The following is a 22110-nucleotide window of genomic DNA, read 5'->3' on the forward strand; positions in this document are numbered from 1 at the left end:
CCAGCTGACAAACGTGTGCCCGGAACTGAATTATACACAGAGTAATTCAGTAAAATAAAAAAGATCTAGCTTTTCTGCATTTGAGATTTAAAACATTCCTCCCTCACTTCCTCTATAAGTCTTGACTCCCTTAGTCCTTCTTTCCTTAATTTTGTCCTTCCTTAGGTCTTTCTGTCCAAATACATTGGTGTAAAGTTGCCAATTCTCCATTTTGGGAAGGATTTGCTTTCATTCTGAGATTGTCCTTCCTGTTGTTTTGGTGTTAAAGTGTCCTTTCAGATTAATGTTTATTTTTGAGGTGGGGGAGGGGCAGAGAGAGGGAAACACAGAATCCGAAGCAGGCTCCAGATTCCAAGCTGTCAGCACAGAGCCCGACGCAGGGCTCAAACTCACAAACCGTGAGATCATGACCTGAGCTGAAGTCTGACCCTTAACTGACTGAGCCACCCAGGCTTCCTGGCTTTTTAAATTAAAATCACAGCGATAACAGGTTGTGTGTATATGCACGCACTTATCTATATTATCTGCCGTATGTCTCCTCGTGTCCTGTCTCAGCCAAATACAGAGATGGCAGCTGCTTCTCAGTCCCTAATTTGTCTCGTACGTTTTTGTGCATGTGAAATAGAGAAGGCAGGAAGCTCCTGGTCAGGAGGCTGAGGAGTGGCCAGGGACGGGGGAGAGCAGCCTCTGGTGGTGACCTGGTGACCTCAGAGTCACCTGGAGTGAGCCCTCTCTGAGGCTCTTTAATCCCTCTGTAGGGGAAGGAAACAGTTTCATACCAGGAGTTTAAAAAGGGGCAACAGGGAGGCTTCAGAAATGATCTGTGGCAACTTTTCAGGCCCCTTTATTTTTGTTGAGGATCGAAGTTTCTGTATCTCTGTCTATACATCTCAAAATTTACCCCTTTTAGTCTCCTACTTAGAGAGTCCAGAAAAGCAAATTTGTTGTAACTTCTTGTTAGTCATTAGTAAACGGGGAGGGAGCGGAATAGGCCACAGGATAAGTAAGCAATTGTGCTTGGATTCTTTTTATACTTGTCTTGGTATAAATTACCCACAGTGATTTGACATTATCCTAATCTGTTGTTAATCAGACTTCAAAATGAGTACTTTTTTTTGCCATTTTGTAGTCCTAATATCAACTGAGGTACATGTTACTTACTTTGAAGAAGAGAATTTTTTTAATGTTTATTTATTTTGAGAGAGTTTGGGGGAAGAAAAGAGAGGGAGAGAGAGAATCCCAAGCAGGCTCTGCACTTTCGGCATTCAGAACCTGAGGCAGGGCTCGAACTCGTAAACTGAGATTATGACCTGAGCCGAAATCCAGAGTCGGCTTAACCGACTGAGCCACCCAGGCCCATGTGTAGAAGAGAGTCTCACGAAAAACAGACACACTGGTTTAACAATTTAAAACAATAAAACTACCTTAAAATTCTACAGGTGGCTCAAGTTTTTTTTTGTTTTTCTGCATCTGCCCCTCCCCGTTAATCCAGTAAAGGGGCGTGTGGTAAGGGGCTTCTGGGTCTCTGCTTCCCACTCCAGCTGTGTTCCCCCCACCAACTGCCCTTACTTACCATGGCATGCGGGGGATGTGTCTTCACAAGTCAGTGATTCTTGTTTTCATCTGCTGTGTTCAGCTATATACCTGATATTTAGAATTAAGCTTGACACATAGTAGGCGTACAATAAATATTATTTGAATGACTCTTGATGGATTGAAGGACAGTAGAGTTGACCTTGAACAACACAAGTTTGCACTGCACAGGTCCATTGATGCGTGGGTTTTCTTTGGTAAATACAGTATTGTATCCCAAACAGTAATGTATGGTGACAGATGGTAACTACACTTGTAGTGAACATAGTATAATGTATAGACTCACAGAGTTGTCTAAGCACTTACACTGTACGCCAGAAACTAATGTAACGTTGTGTGTCAACTATACTTCGATAGAAAAATACAGTGCGGTACTCTAAGTGTATTTTCTCTTTCTTACAATTTTCTGAATAACGTTTTCTTTTCTCTAGCTTGCTTTATTGTAAGAGTATGGTATGTGATACATATACGAAATATGTGCTAATGGACAGTTTATGTTACTGGTAAGGCTTCTGCTCAACATCAGCTGTTAGTAGTTAAGTTTTTGGGGAGTAGAAAGGTATGTGGATTTTTGACTGTGGGGGCTGGCGCCCTGACCCGTGTCGTTCGGGGTCAGTTGCATCAGCGTGATTCAATGAAGTCCACCAATTGGGCGTCCAGAATTTTTTATTACCACCACCAATAGGCGCTAAGGCTGACTGGTGCAAATATGATGTTTGTACTTTGTTGACGTCCTGACAGGATGCCAGGGTGCACTGAAATAACCAAAAACTAGGTTTCAAGAAAGAAGAGAGAGTTCACTAAGTGGATAATTTGCCGTAATTAGCCTTGAACAACCTCTTTATAGAAACTACAACTCAAACAACATGTTCATCTGTGTTATTTTCCTCAGGTTCATGTGGACAAATTAGACATGTTTAGGAACATGCCCGACATTCTTCATCACCTCACAACAGACCGGAATACTCAGATCCATGCCTGTCGCCATCCGAAGGTACAGAGTATAAACTGTGTTTCTTATTGTTGGTGTGATGCATGAAAAGCAGAATTTTAGGTCCAGAAGGCACCCCTGAAATCCCATTTTCTAGGCCCTTCAGTTTACACATGTGAAAACTGAGGCAGAGACCCGACGGCGTTAGCCTGAGGCCGTGCACTGAGGCATTCCAGTGCTCCTTGCCGTGAACCACGTTAGCAAATAGACACAGACCCCCAGCGTTCTTTTTTTTTTTTTTTTAATCATGTTTATTTATTTTTGAGAGAGAGAGAGAGAGAGAGAGAGAGAGACAGAGCGGGAGCAGGAGAGGGGCAGACAGAGAGGGAGACACAGAATCTGAAGCAGGCTCCAGGCTCTGAGCTGTCAGCACAGAGCCTGATGCGGGGCTCAAACTCACAAACCATGAGATCATGACCTGAGCTGAAGTCGGACGCTTAACCAACTAAGCCACCTGGGCGCCCCCAGACCCCCAGGGTTCTTAATGAAATATATCCATATACATTTGATACATATTTATTTGTAATGAGTTATGTAGTGACTAATGTATTTATCATGAAATTAATATGTTAGTGCTTATGATTTAAGAAAACATTTATAATCCATTACGATATATGTTTGAGACTCATGACCTATGTGCACATTTGTAAACTACTTTTCTTCTACTCATTTGAGATAAATAGCTAGATATAACTTTGCTTCAGATTTTGAAATAGTTTTATCTCTTACTAGTCCAATTTCAAATGAGTATTTCTAGGTCTTTGCAACTCATTTGTTATTTATTTTTGTTATTTTTTAAATTTTTTTATTTTTTAAAATTTACATCCAAATTAGCATATAGTGCAACAATGATTTCAGGAGTAGATTCCTTAGTGCTCCTTAACCATTTAGCCCATCCCCCCTCCCACAATCCCTCCCGTAACCCTCAGTTTGTTCTCCATATTTATGAGTCTCTTCTGTTTTGTCCCCCTCCATGTTTTTATATTATTTTTCTTTCCTTTCCCTTATGTTCATCTGTTTTGTCTCATAAAGTCCTCATATGAGTGAAGTCATATGATTTTTATCTGTCTCTGACTAATTTCACTTAGCATAATACCCTCCAGTTCCACGTAGTTGCAAATGGCAAGATTTCATTCTTTTTGATTGCCGAGTAATACTCCATTGTGTGTGTGTGTGTGTGTGTGTGTGTGTGTGTGTACACACACACACACATATATATATACTATATCTTCTTTATCCATTCTATATATATATATATATATATATATATATATATATATATATATACATACTACATCTTCTTTATCCATTCATCCCTGGATGGACATTTGGGCTGTTTCCATACTTTGGCTATTGTCGATAGTGCTGCTTTAAACAAGGGGGTGCATATGTCCCTGTGAAACAGCACACCTGTATCCATGGATAAATGTCTAGTAGTGCAATTGCTGGGTCGTAGGGTAGTTCTATTTTTAGTTTTTTGAGGAACCTCCAAACTGTTTTCCAGAGTGGCTGCACCAGCATGCATTCCCATTTTTGTTATTTATTTTTGAATGCCGCCCTAGAACTCCCTTCATTTATTAAAAGCCCTTCTGTTATTAAATGTCAGGTATTAAATTTTGGATTTGCCCTCAACATTTTGTTTCATTTCATTTTATATAGTCATTCAGCATCGCAAATATTAAATCATGATCTTCAGAAGCTGGGGTTTGCATCATCATAATTTTCCCCTAAGATTTCAAATATCTGAGCAATCAGATGCTGAATAATTTTTATTTTAGTAAACACTGCATTTATATACTTAAATACTCATTGTGGTAGTAACATTGGCTCCGTCACCCGAAAACCTAATGTAAACTTGATCAGCCCTAAAGTAAAGCATAATATAAAAAAAAAAAGAAAGAATTCTTATCTACAGCATGGAATATTCTACTTCAGACCACTGTAGGATAGCTACAAGGTAAGAGATTATTTTGATAATTGGTAAGCTGCATATTATGACTCGAGTCATCAGTTTCATTCTTTTGTTTGTGTGTCTACACACACACACACATACTCATTGAATTTACGGATGGATCAAAGTCATGTACATACAGAATAGCAACTATTTTGTCCCCTTTTTTTTTTTTAAGTTTATTTATTTATTTTTTGAGAGTGCACAGGGGAGTGAGATTGAGAGGAGAGACTCCACATTGTCAGAGCAGAGCCCGATGCAGGGCTCAGACTCACGAACCATGAGATCATGACTTGAGCTGAAATCAGCAATCAGGCACTTGACTGACTGAGCCACCCAGATGCCCCTTATTTGTCCCTTTTCTGTTGGACTTGTAGCCTCTGGTCCTTACAAGCCCTGTAAATTGGCATATTTCTCTTTGCTCTGAGTTTTCTTGCATCCCATGAAGTAGCTAAATTGGCAACGGTCACTCCTGCCACTTCCCGCATGGCTACCTGCCTTGAAACACTCCTTCTAGCGGCTTCGTTCTTAGGTCACGCGGCCTCGGGAGTACTGCTCACGGCTCAGGAGTACTGCTCATGGCTCGCAGAGCCCTGGTGCACCCCTGCAGCCCTCCTCCTCCTCAGCACACGCACCAAAGGCCCTTGATGACATTTGGTCTGCACTGAGTGCTAATGGTTTTGCAGGACCCCTGTCTAAACGTGCTGTCTTTGGGAAAATAGTCCCATTGTCTTTCAGCTTTTTTTTTTTTTTTTGCTTTATTCTCTAACTGTATTTTGAAAAAATTGGATGATCGGTAGCCTGTATTCACAGTTCCCCCAGTTGTATAGTAGTGTCCTGTTTTTAGTGTATGGAGGGGGAGCCGGGCACCCCTGGTGAAGGTCACAATGTGCGTTGTGGTTACTGTGGCCTCATCAGTCTCAAGTGTAGATCAAATCTCCCACATTTTGTTTTTCTTTCAGGACATTGATATTTTTGAAGAGTCCAGGCCAGTTCCGCAGAATGTTTCTAAATTTGGAATTATCTGATTATCTCATGTGTGCTTTTTCATTTCATTGTCTGTAAACTTATCACAGCATTTGTTTTTGAGACCCTGCCCACAAACAGATTTGTTGAAAACGTGGAACTGTTTTTCGGTTTTTGAAATCTTTTTAGGCAGAAGAATATTTTCATTGGAATAAATTACCCTGTGGAAATATTTCCAAAAATACAATTCCACTCCACACAATCAGCATTAAGCCATCCACTATGTGGTTTGGAGAAAGGACCAGAAAAACAAATGTAATTGTGAGGTAAGAAAGCAGCAATGTCATAGGTCTTTTGAGAGAAACCTTGCTTTTGAGGCAAATTATGTGCTTTATTTTAGTTTAAATGCAAAACTAGCCTAACCCAAAGAGGGGGATGTATTATAATTGTGGAAAATGACTTCTGAAATTTAAACGCTAAAGAGGTTCTGCTTCCAAAACCTGTCTCCTGTCTAAATTTCCTGAGGTCTGCTCCAGCGGGTGGCTCGAGAGTGAGGGCGTCTTGTTTGGCCTCACTTGGGAGTGAGTTGACCTTGTGGGGAACCAGAAGCCCTTGGTGGAGCTGAGGGGCATAATGATCAGCATATTGTAGCAACACTTCCTTAATACTGGGTATTCACAATGTCCACAAATCTTTATGTTTCTGGAAAGAGGTCCCTCTTGTCCCAGGGAGAAACCCTTGATTATAGGGTGATTTCATACCGGAATAGCGGAAGATGGGAAGGCATGAAATTTAAAACGTAGCTTAGTTTTGATAAAAGACCTCTAAATTTTGTGTTTTCCTTTCCTTTTAGGACTGGAGAGAGTTCATACAGAGCTTGTTTTTCTTTTCACTCTTCCTACAGTGAGGTAAGAGGATCCCACATCCTCAGAACCCCATTGCCAACTACTTCGGTGGCATTCATGTTGGATGGCAGCAGTCTAACCCCTTGGCTGCCAGAGGGATCTCTTTTTCTGTTGCTTAAGATTTGTTGTGGCTTTTCTGAAGGAAATTTAGGGAAGATATCTCAGTAGATGAGCTGTGTTTACCAAGCACAAAGGAAATTGCTATTAGCACCTGTTTTCAGCCTAAACACAGAAGAATTCGTATGATTAAGGTTTTCTTCCTGTCTTGCTTCCTGCATGTATTTTAACTTCCCCACTTCAATTGTTGTTTTCAGTCGTCATGAGAGGATCATAAATCCTTTTTAATTTAAAAATTTTATTGTTATTTTTTTAAGAGGATCTATAAAGCTTATCCGAAGGAGCACTATAGATAAAACCATTATGGGTGGCCTTAAGGTGCTGTCCAGAGTTTTGGTCTCTTCTAAAATTTGCGCTGGAAAGCTATTTAAAAAATAGTCCTGAACATTCATCAATTGGGGAAGAATCAAAGTGACTGAGATAAAAACCTCGTCCTTAAGAAGGATGTATACTGTATTAGAATGACTCAGTTGAAGAAGGCCTATTAAATGGTTTTGTTAGGATCCTCTTTATATAGGAAATTGACCTACTACAGTGGAAGTTGATACGTGTGATTTATTTGCAAACTCCTCACGCACTTCCAAAGTAAATGCTAGCATCTTCTAAGTGCTGAGTTTTAGTAATTTTGTGTATGTGCCAGGAAAAAAAAGGTATATAAAAGCAGACTTTGAATGACACTTTAAGTCACACATAATTTTAGTTTGACCATTGCAGCACTTAAAAATTGATTTCCCTGGGGGCTCCTCGGTGGCTCAGTTGGTTAAGCTCCGACTTTGGCTCGAGTCATGATTTCACGGTTTGTGGGTTCGAGCCCTGCGTCAGGCTCTGTGCTGACAGCTCAGAGCCTGGAGCCTGCTTCGGATTCTGTGTCTCCTTCTCTCTCTGCCCCTCCCCAACTTGTGCTCTGTCTCTCTCTGTCTCTCAAAAAATAAATAAATGTAAAAAAGAAATAAAAAAAAAGTTGATTTCCCTGGTAACTATTACTTTTGTATTTGGGATATGTGGTTACAGCACTGCAGCAGTGAGCCATGGATGTGTTAATGATTTGAACAGGTGGATTCTTCCAGAGCTCCAGGTAGTGGCATTCTTATCAAGTCAGCCATAGTACTGTAAATGACTAGCATATTATCAAAACATCACAGGGGCGTCTATGAAATATCTGACCTTACCTTTCAGGTGCAAATAGGTTATCCAAGAGCAGCTTGGAAGGAATTCACTGTGATGATAGATTTTAGTTAATGTGTTCTTCCCCCATTTTATCCTGAAATCTCATGTTGTTGTCAGAGTCCCCTCCTGGGGATCTGTCTTTGGTTGGCATCGGGCTCAGCATCGGGGTCCCTTCCTGTCCATCCTTCAATGGCTGGTATCCTTGCTGTCTCAGCCACGGGGCAGGTGTCTCGTTGGTGAAGAGCGTAGGCCTTACTTCTCACTCAGGGCTACATCTGGCCCCTTTCACTCCTTTGGTGTAGTTAGCACCCAAGTTGGGAAGCATAAGCTTTCCTGGGATTTGATGCAATTACGTTCCAATAAGGAGATATTTCCCTGGTGTGTAAGCAGACACGAAGTGGCTGAACGCCCTTGCCCCTCCCACTCCCCCTGGGTCAGCACCAGTGATCACACACAGCAGAGGGTCGCTTTGAGCTCTGCGGTGGGGAGACCTGCTTTCCCGAAAACTCTCTTCATAAGCCTATATCCTAAGTATAGATCATGCTGAATTAGATTTATAAACATAAATAGATTTAAGGATCATTTCCTGTCAGTTTTGTTGTCTAAATACAGCTGATTCTCCTTATTTGTGGATTATTTCCAGGTTCACCTGTTCACTAAAATTTGTGACCCCAAAATAATAGTCACAGCACTGCATGGCTGTTTGCAGACATGCCTAGCAGAATGTTGGGAAAGGGGTTAACGACATGCATATTCCCAATTTCGGAATTGGGTGGTACTTACCCTCTCCGCTCAGCTCAGGGCTAACTGAGCTTTTTGCAGTCGGTTTAGCGCTGTGTTGAACACACTTCTGTGCTTTCTGCTGGGGACTTCCTGTTTAGAACAGCCCCTAAGTGCGAGGCTGGGGTGCTGTGTAGCGTTCCTAAGCATGCACAGAGGTAAGGGTGGGCCTTATGGAGAAAATACGTGTGTTTGATAAGCTTTTACAGACAGGAGTTATGGTGCTGTTGGGTATGAGTTCAATAGTAATGAATCAACAGTACGAATTAAGTAGGTGTCTTTAAACAGAAACCCACAGAAAACAAGGTGATGCACTGATGGGCTCACAGAGACACTGTGACCAGAGGTCCACTGGAACCTTTTCTTTTCCTCAGGAGTGTGGTTCAGTGTTTGCTAATTCTAATGTTTTTTAAGTTTATTTATTTTGAGAGAGAAAGGGGGGAGGGAGAGAGAGAGAGAGGCAGAGAGACAGGGTAAGAATCCCAAGCAGGCTCTGCACTGTCAGCACAGAGCCCAATGTGGGGCTCAAACCCATGAACTGGGAGATCGTGACCTGAGTGGAAGTTGGATGCTTAACCAATTGAGCCACCCAGGTGCCCCTAGTGTTTGCTAATTCTAGACCTCGAGAACATAACCCCTGCAGGTAATGAGAATGGACTGTGTTTGTGAATGGTTTTAAGGCAGGCATCTGATGTGACGACATCAGCTTGTACAGGTGACAAACGGTGGCTCTCTAGTGGGTGTCTCTCGTCTCCCGTGTCCACTTCATTTCTAAGTAGAAGCGAATCATTTCTGGTATAGGTTGACATTACTTTCTTTATCCCTGTTGCCTTGACAAGCCTCAGATTTCTGCTAGCCTCAGCTTTGAATTAATTATACAAATCGTAAAAGTTGTGGGCCGGTAAATAATAGTTTCTGTTTGCATGCCTGCTCTGAAAGTGCAGGAGAATTTGCTTATGAAATCTATCTGAAGAATGAATGGGTCTTGTTTTCCTCTCCTGTTTTCAGTAAGGTAGCCACTTTATTTTAATACGGAGTTATTGATAATTCCTAGATTCCTACCTCTTTTGATTTGGTTCTTTATTTGAAAAAGTTGTTGTGGGGTGCCTGAGTGGCTCAGTCAGCTAAGTGTCTGACTTCAGCTTAGGTCACGATCTCACGGTTATGGGTATGTGCTGACAGCTCAGAGCCTGGAGCCTGCTTTGGATTCTGTGTCTCCCTCTCTCTCTGCCCCGTCCCAGCTCTCTCTTTCTCTCTCTCTCTCAATAAACATTAAAATTTTTTAAATAAAAAAAAAAGTTGGGTTCTAATGATTACTTAGAACTCAGCCTCCCCATTTGCAGAAGGGAATAAAAAACCTTTGTGTTGTCATTATAATTTTTTTAATGGATAATTTTTTTTAATGTGCTTTCAGAGTTTTTTTTTTTTTTTTTTTAATGTTCATATGTTTTTGAGAGAGAGACAGAGACAGAGCACAAGCTGGGGAGGGGCAGAGGCAGAAAGAGACACAGAATAGGAAGCAGGCTCCAGGCTCTGAGCTGTCAGCACAGAGCCTGACGCGGGGCTCATACCCACAGACTGCGAGATCACGACCTGAGCTGAAGTCGGACACTCAACTGACTGACCCACCCAAGCGCCCCTGTAATGGATAATTTCATTGAATGTTAAATATATGCCAGCTTGGTAACAGGCCAAGCACTTGACATGCGTTATCTCATTTATACTTCTAGATGAAGACCCTAACACTTAGAGACTTTCGGTAACTTAACCAAGATCACAAGGTCACCAAGATCTAATAAATGACAAAGCTGAAACTTGTCTGGGTTATAGAGTTGTTTTGAGGAATAGCGGCAGAGTTTCTCTGTCGAGCCTTCTGAGCTTTGCAGAAAATCAAGTTATTCATGAAATTTCTGCATGTAGTTGTCCTCTAGAGAAAAACATTACAACAAATCAAGCATCCTGGAAGATGTAATTTTCTTATTTTATTTGTTGGAGAAAAGAAATGTAATTCGAAGAGCTTGCTTTTTTGTGTGTACTAAATATTCCACTTAATTCTAATTTACTTGAAGGGAATTTGTTAATTATGGGTGACTTTCTTAGACAAGGAAACTAATGCACTTTAAAGAAATAGAGAATCTTTGAGTTCCATTAGTCAGTGATTCTTAGTCCTTTCTGTGGAACAGAATCACCTGAAGAACATTTCAATATCCTGAATCCTAGGCCCCACTGTAGCTGAGTATCAAAAGGACTTTTGGGCATGGGGTCTCAGAGTTGGAGATTTCTTTCTCCTCTAATAGAGGCCCCCAGGTGATCCCCATGTGCAGCTAGTAGTGAGAACCACACCATGAGAAAGTTCTGCTCTTTCTCCTGGCCACCCTTTTGTTTCCGTCCATAATACCCACATTTTTCACCGCAGAGATAATCGATCCATTTTATTTTCCTTCTTCTAGGTTAAGGATTTCTTGAGCTACATCTGTCCTGTGAATGTGTATCCCAACGTCATTCCAATAGGCACAACTATGGATAAAGTTGTAGAAATGTGAGTAATTGCTACTTGTGGAATTTGTGTCGTTGAACACGATGGATGCAGAGGATAGTTTCGGGTCTGAGAACAGGGGCCAGGACATAAGATGGCTGTAAATACGTGTCTGGTTGGGAGCATGATGGCTTTCTTCCAGTGGGTATGTTATAGATAATCCTAAAGGCTGCTGGGAGTCTGGCATAAGGGCACAGTTGGCATTGAGGCCCTCAAGAGAAAGGACAGGCTGTATTTACACACTCTTGTATTTTATCATCACTGTGCCTTAGCTTCCAAACTCTAGAGTGAAGAGATCAAATTTGAGATTTTGTAACAGATAAGTCAACCCCATTAAACAGGTGAGAGTAATCAGCTAGCCATACTGTAGTCCCTGAATGCCAGGTGTCACTGTAGTACTTAATAGTCTTGCAGAATAGGGAACTGCTTTTCTGTAAAGCAAGAGCAAATACATGGGTTTTGCTTTCCCTTAATCCTACAATTAGATAGCTGTGTACCAGGTTGTATTTAAGTGCTCATATTTACCACTTAATTATAGTGAAGTGGTTTTTTAATTATTAAACATGGCTCTTTGGTTTTTAAAAGTAGTTACATGATTTTTCCCATGGCCAAGTTTTTATAATCTCTATAAAGTATGCTTACATTCCAGTAGCTTTCCCAACAGGAAAAATATAATGTTCATATTTGTTTCAGCTTAAAGCCTTTATGCCGATCTTCCCAAAGTACTGAGCCAAAGTATAAACCACTTGGAAAATTGAAGAGAGCTAGAAAAACTCACCTAGACTCAGGTAAGAAAATGACCCTGGATTCAGAGGTGTGGGTTTCAAGGCTACTCTGGCCTGGTGAAAGCTGCATTGGGCAGGGGTGGGCCGGGGACTGCTGTCACTCAGACTTGTTCCCATGGTCTCAGGAAGTGCTTTGTCTTTCTCCAGCCTGTGAAATCAGCAGTCCAATCTCCTTCACAGGTTTAAAACGGGTGACAGAGAGAACTGTGCCTGTACTGAATGGTGTTCTCAGCTTTCTGAAAGTAGGCCTTGTGGTTTGTATAGGCCATAAGGACAGGCTGGGCTGTTAATCTTGGAGATTTCCTTCAAGATACTAGTAAATGCTGACAGCGGAAACTTTTGCCATTTCCAACCAGATTGACCAGCAGAGCTTATACGAACAGATTTTCTGTACTTTGTCACCTTCTTCCATTGCTACTTTCATTTTCCAGGGAAGAGCAGAGGTAACCTCTGAGGAATTTAGAACTTGAGATTCCAAATAAAGATCTGCTGCTTTACAGCAGCCAGATTTTGTGGTTAGGATTCTGAATTTGCATTGCTTTGGCGGAAAGTCACTTACTGTACCATGTAGCTAATACATGACCAAACAGATTAGGTAACAGGATTGTATTTATTAAACAACTACTGTCTATGGCAGGTATTGTGCTAGGTCCTTTACATACACTACAGCTAAACTTCAGCCCACCCAAGGGGTATCATCCCACTTTTTACTAACAAGGAAACCAAAGTTTAGAGGTGAAGGAAGTACCCCCAAGGCCTAGCCAGAAGTAAGTGATGGGGCTGGGATTCGAATCCAGTCCTGTGTTTCCCATCTCCATTTCAGCATTTCCTCTCATTTAGAATCAAATTGAAAACATTTAGATGCAAATTCCAGTACTGATTCTAGAAAACCAGTTGTATTTTTAGATGTTGTATCTATCATGTATGGCATCGTATAATCCTTCTCATATGTAAACTTAATTGTAGGGTTTTTTTAAAGCTTTACTAAAGTATAATTGATATACTATAAATTGCATGTTTAAGGTGTCCAATTTGATACTTTTACATATGCATATATGAGAAGCCATCACCATAATTAAGATCAGGAAAATAGCCATTACCCCCAGGTTTCCTTATGGCACTTGGTAATTCCTCCCAGCTGTCCCCCACCCCCTGCTGTCCTCTTCCATGCCAAGGCAACCACCGATCTGCTATCTATCACTGTACATTAGTTAGCATTTTCTAGAATTTTATACATACAATATGTCTGGCTCATTTCCCTTAGCACATTTTGAAATTTATTGGTATTGTTGGATGTATCAGTAGTTTCTTTTTTACTGATGGGTAGTATTCCACTGTGTGGATATACCAGTTTGCTGATCCATTCACCTCTTGTACATTCGGGTTGTTCGCAGTTTTTGGTCATTACAAATAAAACTATGAACATTCAAGTACAAATCTTTGTATGGATGTATGCTTTCATACCTAGGAGTGGGTCATACGGTAGTTGTATCCTTAAGAAACTGCCAAATTGTTTTCCATAGTGGTTGGACCATTTTCCATTCTTGCCAGTTCTCTTGTTCTACTTTGTTGCCAGTATTTGGTGTGGGTAGACTTTCTAATTTTAGATATCCTAATGTGTGTGCAGTGATATCTCATGGTTTTAATTTGTATTTTTCTTTTTTTTTTTTTTTAATTTTTTTTTTCAACGTTTATTTATTTTTGGGACAGAGAGAGACAGAGCATGAACGGGGGAGGGGCAGAGAGAGAGGGAGACACAGAATCGGAAACAGGCTCCAGGCTCTGAGCCATCAGCCCAGAGCCTCACGCGGGGCTCGAACTCACGGACCGCGAGATCGTGACCTGGCTGAAGTCGGACACTTAACCAACTGCGCCACCCAGGCGCCCCTTAATTTGTATTTTTCTAATGTCTAGTGAGGTTGAACATCTTTAATGTTCTTATCTGCCATCCGTGTACTTTCACTGGTGAAGCATCTGTTTAAATTTTTATCCATTTTTTTTAATTTGTTGCTTTTTTATGGTTGGGTTTTGAGAGTTTCTGGATGTAAATGCTTTATCAGACTCTTAGCAGAGTCTTTTGAAGAGCAGAAATTTTAAATGGTGTTCAATTTACTAATGTTTACCTTTTTTTTTTGTATTGTAGCTAACTAAGAACTCTTTGACTCATGGTCACAAAGATGATTTTCTCCTCTATTATCTGGTAGAGGTTTTTGTAGTTTTAGGTTTTACATTTAGGTCTGTGGTCCATTTTCTAGTTATTTTTACGTATACGGTGCTAAGTACATATTCAAGGTTTTTTGGTATTTGTTTTTTTCCTACAGACATTCCAGACATTCTAGAACCACTTGTTGAAAAGACTTAATCTTTACTGAATTGTCTTTGCCCTTTTCTTGAAAGTCAATTGACAATATATTTTTAATTTTTTTTAAATGTTTTTATTTTTGAAAGAGAGAAAGAGAGACAGTGTGAGTGGGGGAGGGGCAGAGAGAGAGAGACACAGAATCCCAAGCAGGCTCCAGCCTCTGAGCTGTCAGCACAAAGCCTGACGCTGGGCTCAAACTCACTGACCGTGAGATCATGACTTGAGCTGAAGTCGGACACTCAACTGACTGATCCACCCAGGTGCCCCAATTGACAATATATTGAGGGTTTACTTCTGGACTTTTTGTTTCGTTCCATGATTTCTATCTTGACATCAGTACTGCCCTGTCTTGATTATTGTACCTTTATAAATTCTGAAGTTAAGTGATACAAGTGGTTGAACTATTTTGTTAGTTTTCAAAGTTGTTTTGGCTATTCCATGTCCTTCACATTTCCATATGAATTTTAGAGTCTGCTTGCTATTTGTATAAAAATGTCCACTAGACAGAGTTTGGGATTGTATTAAATTTGGGAAGAAATGACAGCAACATTGAGTCTTCAGATCCATGAAGATGGTATCTCTCTCCATTTATGTAAGTCTTTGATTTTGCTCAGCATTATTTTCTGGTTTTCAGTGTATAGGTCTTATATGTCTTTTGTTAGATTAATCCCCAGATATTTCATTGTTTGGATACTATTGTACATTATATTCCTTTTCACATTTCAATTTGTTACTGGTATATAGAAATACAATTGATATTTGTATTTTGATCTTGTATCTTCCAACCTTGCTAACCTCACTTACTAGTTCTAGTGATTTTTGGGGTAGATTCTACTTCATTTCTACATAGATTATCATAGTGTGTCTGAATATAGATAATTTTACAGTCTGGATGCTTTTATTTCTTATTCTGATCGAACTAGCTAGACTTCAACTATAATATTTAATAGAAGTGGCAAAGGTTGATGTCACTGCCTAGTTCCCAATCTTGTGGGGACTGGGAGAGAGGGAAGCATTAATTTTTTCACCCTTAAGTATGATGTTGTGAACTTTTCATTGATGTTTCTTATCACATGGAGGAAGTCCATTCTATCAGTAGTATTCAGAGACTTTTTTTTTTTTTTTAATTTTTTTTTTTCAACGTTTATTTATTTTTGCGACAGAGAGAGACAGAGCATGAACGGGGGAGGGGCAGAGAGAGAGGGAGACACAGAATCGGAAACAGGCTCCAGGCTCTGAGCCATCAGCCCAGAGCCTGACGCGGGGCTCGAACTCACGGACCGCGAGATCGTGACCTGGCTGAAGTCGGACGCTTAACCGACTGCGCCACCCAGGCGCCCCCAGAGACTTTTTTTTAATCAGGAACGGATATTGGATTTTGTCAAATATTTTTCCTGCATTTATTGAGATGATCATACAGTTTTTCTATTTTAGTCTGTTAATATGGTGAATTACAATGATTGATTTTTAAGTATTAAACCAACCTAGCATTTCTGGAGCAAACCCCATTTGGTTGTGATGTATTATCCTTTTTAGCTATTGCTCAACTTGATTTCCTAAACTTGTGTTAAGAATTTTTTTCTTCTGTGTTCAGGAGTGATATTGGTCTAAAGCTGTTTTGTCTTTTTCATGCAATATCTTTTGTGGTTTTGGTATCTTTTGGTATCTGGATACTGTTGGCCTTCTTGTTGTGAACTGTTTCTTCATACTTTATTTTCTGCAACAGTTTATAAAGAATTAGCAGTATATCTTTCTTAAAATGATAGGAATTTACCAATGAAGCCATCTGGGCCAGGAGTTTTCTCTGCAGGAAGGTTTTTAACTACAAATTCAATTTGTTTAATAAGTCGAGGGCTATTCAGGTTATTTTTTCTTGAGTAAGCTTTGGTAATTTATATCTTTCAAGGAATTTGTCCATGTCACCTAAGTTGAATTTTTTGGCACAAACTTGTTCACAATACTCCCTTGTTATCCTTTTAATATCTGTAGAATCTGATGATACCAACTGTCTCACTCCTGACATTATTTGTATCTTAGTTTTTCTTGATCAGTCAGAGGTTTGCCAGTTTTACTGAGCTCAAAAACCCAGCTTTTTGTTTCATTGATTTTTTCTTTGTTGTGTTGTTTTCAATTTCACTGATTTTCACTCTGATCTTTGTTTCTTTCATCTACTTGCTTTTGGTTTATTTTGCTCTTTATTTCTAAATTTCTTAATGTGGAAGCTGAGGTTATTGCTTTGAGACTTTTTTTGTCCCTTAACACAGGCACTTAGTGCTATAAGTTTCTCTCTTTAGTTGTTATCTCACAGATTTGACTTGTGTTTTCATTCCATTCAAAATATTTTGATTTTTCTTTTGATTTCTTCGTTGCATGGATTATTTAGAATAAATGGGTTACTGAGTTTCTGAATTTTGGAGGATTTTCCTGAGATAATTTTGTTGTCCGATTTAATTTTGGGGTTAGAGAAAATGCTGTTATGATTTTTACTGAGATTTGTGGTCTGGAATAATGGTCTGTCTTGGTAAATGTTTCACTGTACTTGAAAGAACTATATATACTGCCGTTGGGTGGAGTGGTGTACAAATATCGGTTAGGTCAAGTTAGCTGATAATGTTCAAATCTTCCATATCCTTGCTGATTTCCGTGGTCTACTTTGCCCTGCAAATTATTGAGGGAAAGTTGTTGAAATCTCCCGTTACAGTTGTGGGTTTGTTATTCCTTGTAATTCGATCACTTTTCGCTTCATCAGTTTGAAGCACTGCTATCAGGGACACACGTTTAAGATTGTTAAGTCCTCTTATATTTAGGAAATGACTCTTAATCCTGGTAATATTCCTACCTTTGAAATATACTTCACCAGATGTTAATATAGCTACTAAACTTTCTTCTGATTAGTTAGTATATGTTTTTCCATCTCTGTATTTTTAATTTGTCTTTATATTTAAAGATGGGTTTCTTATAGGCAGCATTTTGGGTCTTGTTTTCTATAGCCAATCGGGTAACTTCTGTCTTTTTATTGGAGTGCTCGGTCGGACCATTTATGCTTAATGAGATTACTAATATGGTCAGCTTTAAATATACCACCTTGCTGTTCCCTCTACATTTCTTCTTTCTTTCTGCCTTCCTTTGGATGGAGTAACGATAGATTATATTTAATTTCTTGTTGGTTACTGGCAGTAACTATTTTAGTAGTATATAGTATACATCTTTAACCTACCAGAGTGAAAAGTTAGGACAAATATTATTCTAGTATCATACAGTATAAGAAACTTAAGACACTGGTCCCACTTCCTCCTCACAGTCTGTGCCATTATTGCCATACATTTTATTGTTAAAAACCCCACAATACTTATTTTTTCTTTAACCTGCCAGTTTTTTAAAGCTTTATTGCAGTATAATTTATATACCATGAATTTCACTCTTTTTTGGTGAACACTTCCATCATTATTACTAGCAGACTTGTGCAGCCATTTGCCACTAATTTCAGAGCATTTCCATTACTCCAAAAAGAAACTGCCCATTTCAAGTTACTCGGCATTACTACCTCCCGCTTTAGGCAACCACTAAATCTATAGATTTGTCTCTTCTGGACATTTCAGGTAAATGGAACCATACAACATTTGGTCTTCTCTGCCTGGCTTCTTAGCATGTTTCCAGAGCCCATCTGTCTTATAGTATTTATCATTACTTTTTTTTTTTTTTTGGTCGCATTTTATTTATCCATCCACCAGTTGATGGACATTTGGGTTGTTTCTGCTTTTTTAGTTATAAACGATGCTGCTTTGAATATTTGCAGACACGTCTTTGTGTGGACATATGATTTATTTTATTTGGGGTAAATAACATGGGAGTAGAATTTCTAGGTTATGGTGAGTGTGGGGAGGGTGGTCTCAGTCTGCCTGAGCTGCCATAACAAATACCTCAAACTGGGTGTCTTAAATAACAGACATTTCTCATAATTCAGGAGGCTAGAAGTCCAAGATCAAGGTGCTGGCAAAGTGGGTTTCATTCTGAGGCCTCTTCTCTCGCTTGGCTTATTGGCCGCGGTCCTGGTGCTGTGTGCCGACATGCCGTTTCCTGGGGAAAGGCATGTGCTGGAGGCAGAGGGCAGTAGGGGGAGAGGGCTCTCTGATGTCGCTTATAAGGACACTAATCCTATTGGATCAGGGACCCATCCCTATGAACTTACTTTAATTACTTCCTTAGAGTCCCCATTTCCAAATACAACCACACTGGGAGTTAGGGTTTCAACACAGGAATTTGGGGGCAGGCACATTTATTCTGTAACATACACACAATAAATCTGTTTTAGCATTTTTTTAACAAGGAGAAATTATTTTCCAAACTGAACACACTTTTTGCTCCCACCATCTATAAGGATTCCAATTTCTCTGCATTGTAGCTCGTACTTTTCAATTATAGCCATTCTAGTGGATATAAAGTTGCATCTCCTTGTAGTTTTGATTTGCATTTCACTACTGATTTCAGCTTAAGTCATGTGCTTTGATGCTCTTGGCTGAAATGTCCATTTCACATCTTTTGTCCATTTTTAAACTGGATTATTGGTCTTATTACACTGTAAGATTTCTTTATATCCTCTGGGTACATCCCCTTTGTCAGATAGGATTTGCACATATTCTTTTCCAGTCTACACCTTGTCTTCACTTTCTTGATGGCATCTGTTGAAGTGTGAAAATTTAAGTTTTGATTAAGTCCAATTTATTTCATTTTTGTCTTGCTGCATGAACTTTTGCTGTCCTAAGAAACTACTGCTCAATCCAAGATCATGAAGATTTATTCCCATGTTTTCTTGATCATTTCAGGATTTTGGCTTTTTTCTTATTGACTGTATTTTCTCCCCTTTCTGCTTGTCTGGTAATATTTTGTTGGATGCCATATTTTCTGAAGTTTACCTTGTTAGGTTCTGCATAATTTTGGATTTCTAAAAATATTCATGCACTTTGTTCTGGCATGTAGTTAACTGGCTTGGAAGCTTGGAACAGTTTGATCCTTTTGTCTTGCTTTTTATCTTTGTTAGGTAGGAGCAGGGCAGCATTTAGTCTGGAATGAACTCTCCCCACTCCTAAGGCAAGGCCCTTTTAGTACCCTTACAGACACCCTGTGAATCGAGGGGTTCCACTCTGGCTGTTGGGAACAGGCACCCTGGCCTCAAGTAGTTACCTCAGTAGGATGCACCGATCAGTCTGCCGAATGCTAGAGGGCCTCTCCGGGCCTCTGCTCTGTAGACTCCAACCACCTTGGCTTCCTGACTCCCAGTCACCTCCTCGACTAAAGTGCCCATGGGCTCTATCTGGGTGTACCCTTCCTGCCTGGAAACAGTCACCAAGTGAACCGGGGCAGTCTTAGAACTCACGTCATTTGTTTCCCACGCTCAGGTGTCATTGTCCTTCACTGCCTGAGGTCTACTTTCTTGAGAGCCTTTGCTATATTCTGTCTGGTTTTTTAGTTGTTTCAGGGGGGAGGTAAAACGTAGTTCCTGCTATTCTTTCTTGGCTGAAAACAAAATCATTTTTAGCTTAACATTTTGTCCCTTTATGCACCTACCCAGATGACACATTTTTGTTGAATATGTATTTTTTTTTTTGATTGGGCCACTAGTTTGAGTTTTCAAATTGATGTTTGTTTTTCCATTTTATTGTTTTAGCTTTTTTCCTTTTGTTCCTTGTTGCTTCCTTAGTGTTTTTATTCCTTGTTAATATAGTAATTTTTATAGCTTTTATTTGTACAGGTCTAGGTCTCTGGGCAACTCTTTGGCATCAGTCCCTCTAGTAGGTGTTTGCAGATGTATTTTGTAAGCCACTGGGGCCATGTTCGCTTCAGTCCACATGTGTCACTGACTTTGGAATTCCATCCTGAGTGCTTTAAGGTCTGCGGTGCTTTCTAGTGTGCTGACCAGTTTTTCCAGTTTCTTTACTTTCAAATCTTGGGGCAAACCCAGGAGTCCTTGTCAGCCTCTTTGAAAAGCATTTCAATAAAGCGCTTCGTGCTATTTTTTAAATCTTTACATAATTTAGTAGTTATCAGCTATTACAATTATTTTCCTAGACCAGTTTTATAAAATCAGTTTTTGTTCTTATAAATTAGCAGCTACCCATGGCAGCTAATTGAGAAAATAGTTATATAGAACCTCACAACTCTAAGTTACTTTGAATAGTGTTTTAATGTATTTCCTCCCCCTCCTTCATATATATAAATATCTACAGAACTCAGAGGGACATTAAAAATGCTTAAAAATGGGGCACCTGGGGGGCTCAATCTGTTAAGCACCTGACTTTGGCTCAGGTCATGATCTCAGGGTTTGAGTTTGAGCCCTGCATCGGGCTCTCTGTCAGCATGGAGCCTGCTTGGGAGTCTCTGTCTCACCCCCTGCCTCTCTTTCCCTCCCCTGTTTGCACTCTCAAAAAAAATTTTTTTTATGTGTTTAAAAAGAGGTGGACAGCAGTCCTGAAGTCGGGACCAGGGCCCCTTACGCAAGGGCTGTCTACCACCTTCTGTAAGAGCAGATAGATGCACACAGGCTGAAATAAACTTTTTTTAAAAAAATTTTTTAATGTTTATTTAGAGAGAGAGAGTGAAACAGAGCTTGAGTGGGGGAGGGCCAGAGAGAGGGAGACACAGAATCTGAAGCAGGCTCCAGGCTCTGAGCTGTCAGCACAGAGCCCGACGAGGGGCTCGAATCACGAACCATGAGAATGTGACCTGAGCCGAAGTTGGACGCCCAACTGACTGAGCCACCCAGGCGCCCCTGAAAAACTTTTCATTGGGAAATTTTTGTTATTGTTCAAAAACAATTTAACAGCTGCATACTTTGCATTATGGCTATATAATGATGTATCGGATCTTTGTACGCTTAGGTTAACAACCTATTTTTAACTTTTACAAATATTGATGAACAACATTGTACATAAGTCTGTTTCACACTTCTCATTGGGTTAAATTGTAGAAATTAAGGTGCTTGCGAGATGATGTCCAGTTCTCCAATATGGTTATACCAAGTTATACAGACACAGATAGATACTATCTGTGAATTGTAACATTTGTCCTTTTTAACATTGGGTTTAAGTGTGTTTATCAGCTTCTATAAATACTACTAAGGATTTTAACACTTCTTAGTGTTCTATACCTTTCCGATTTCACAGAGAACTCACTGTGTCAGAATTAACTTGATAGTATAGTATAGAAACTTGTTTTTCAATACATACAGATGGATTGATGGGAAAAATATACAGATTATCTTACAGCTGAAACATACCGTGATACTGTTAAATTTAGGATACAAAAATATTTCCTAAAAAGTTAACTTTGGCTAAAACAGATCTATAATCTGTATGTTGAAATGAAGCCCCCTATCTTAGAGATCAGGCTGATTCCAAATACAGTACTAGACATCTTAGTCACTTTAAGTCTTTCAGAAAAGGAGAGCAATAGTTGCTTAAGAATTACACAGAGCCAGGAACCATACTGATCTGGTTTTGACCTAGTGTATGTTGACCTGTCTTCTCCAGACCTGTCTCCTTCGGAACATGGGAGCATGATCCATGGGAGCAGGACTACTCTGTGGTCCATTTTTTAAAAACCAGCTCTTAAAAATGTAGTGTTTAGCTACATCCTTGTATCACTGGGAACACTTATCCTTTTAGGTGGGTAGTTATAAGACAATACTAGAACAATTAAGTTGCCATAGACTGTCTCATGAGCATTTAATCTCCTTCTCAGGTGCCATTAAAGACCAAGAAAATAGTTGTTTTCCCCCGTTACAAGCCTTCTCAATTTATGGTAATTTCACTCTCCAAGTAAGGTTTCCTGACTTTAAGATTTTAAGTGGAGGGGTACCTTTGGTGCCTCACTCGATTGGGCACCCGACTCCTGATTTTGGCTCAGGAAGTGATCTCACACTTTGTGGGACTGAGCTCCATGTGGGGCTGTAGGCTGAGCA

General features: G+C 39.8%; 1 protein-coding gene across 4 annotated transcripts in view; it reads left to right on the plus strand.

The window, feature by feature from the left end:
- Positions 1-22110, plus strand: part of DCLRE1C (DNA cross-link repair 1C) — a 50698-nt gene that overhangs the window by 25711 nt on the left and 2877 nt on the right. For all 4 annotated transcript variants that reach the window (XM_086714866.1, XM_086714867.1, XM_086714869.1 and 1 more), the window contains 5 exons: positions 2486-2587; positions 5691-5827; positions 6355-6409; positions 10921-11009; positions 11700-11794. In XM_086714866.1, coding sequence (XP_086570992.1) covers positions 2486-2587; positions 5691-5827; positions 6355-6409; positions 10921-11009; positions 11700-11794 — 478 coding nt within the window. The remainder of the gene's footprint in view (positions 1-2485; positions 2588-5690; positions 5828-6354; positions 6410-10920; positions 11010-11699; positions 11795-22110) is intronic.

This window comes from Puma concolor, chromosome B4, assembly GCF_028749965.1.
Source record: "Puma concolor isolate L17-30 chromosome B4, mPumCon1.1.hap2, whole genome shotgun sequence".
Classification (NCBI taxonomy): Eukaryota; Metazoa; Chordata; class Mammalia; order Carnivora; family Felidae; genus Puma; species Puma concolor.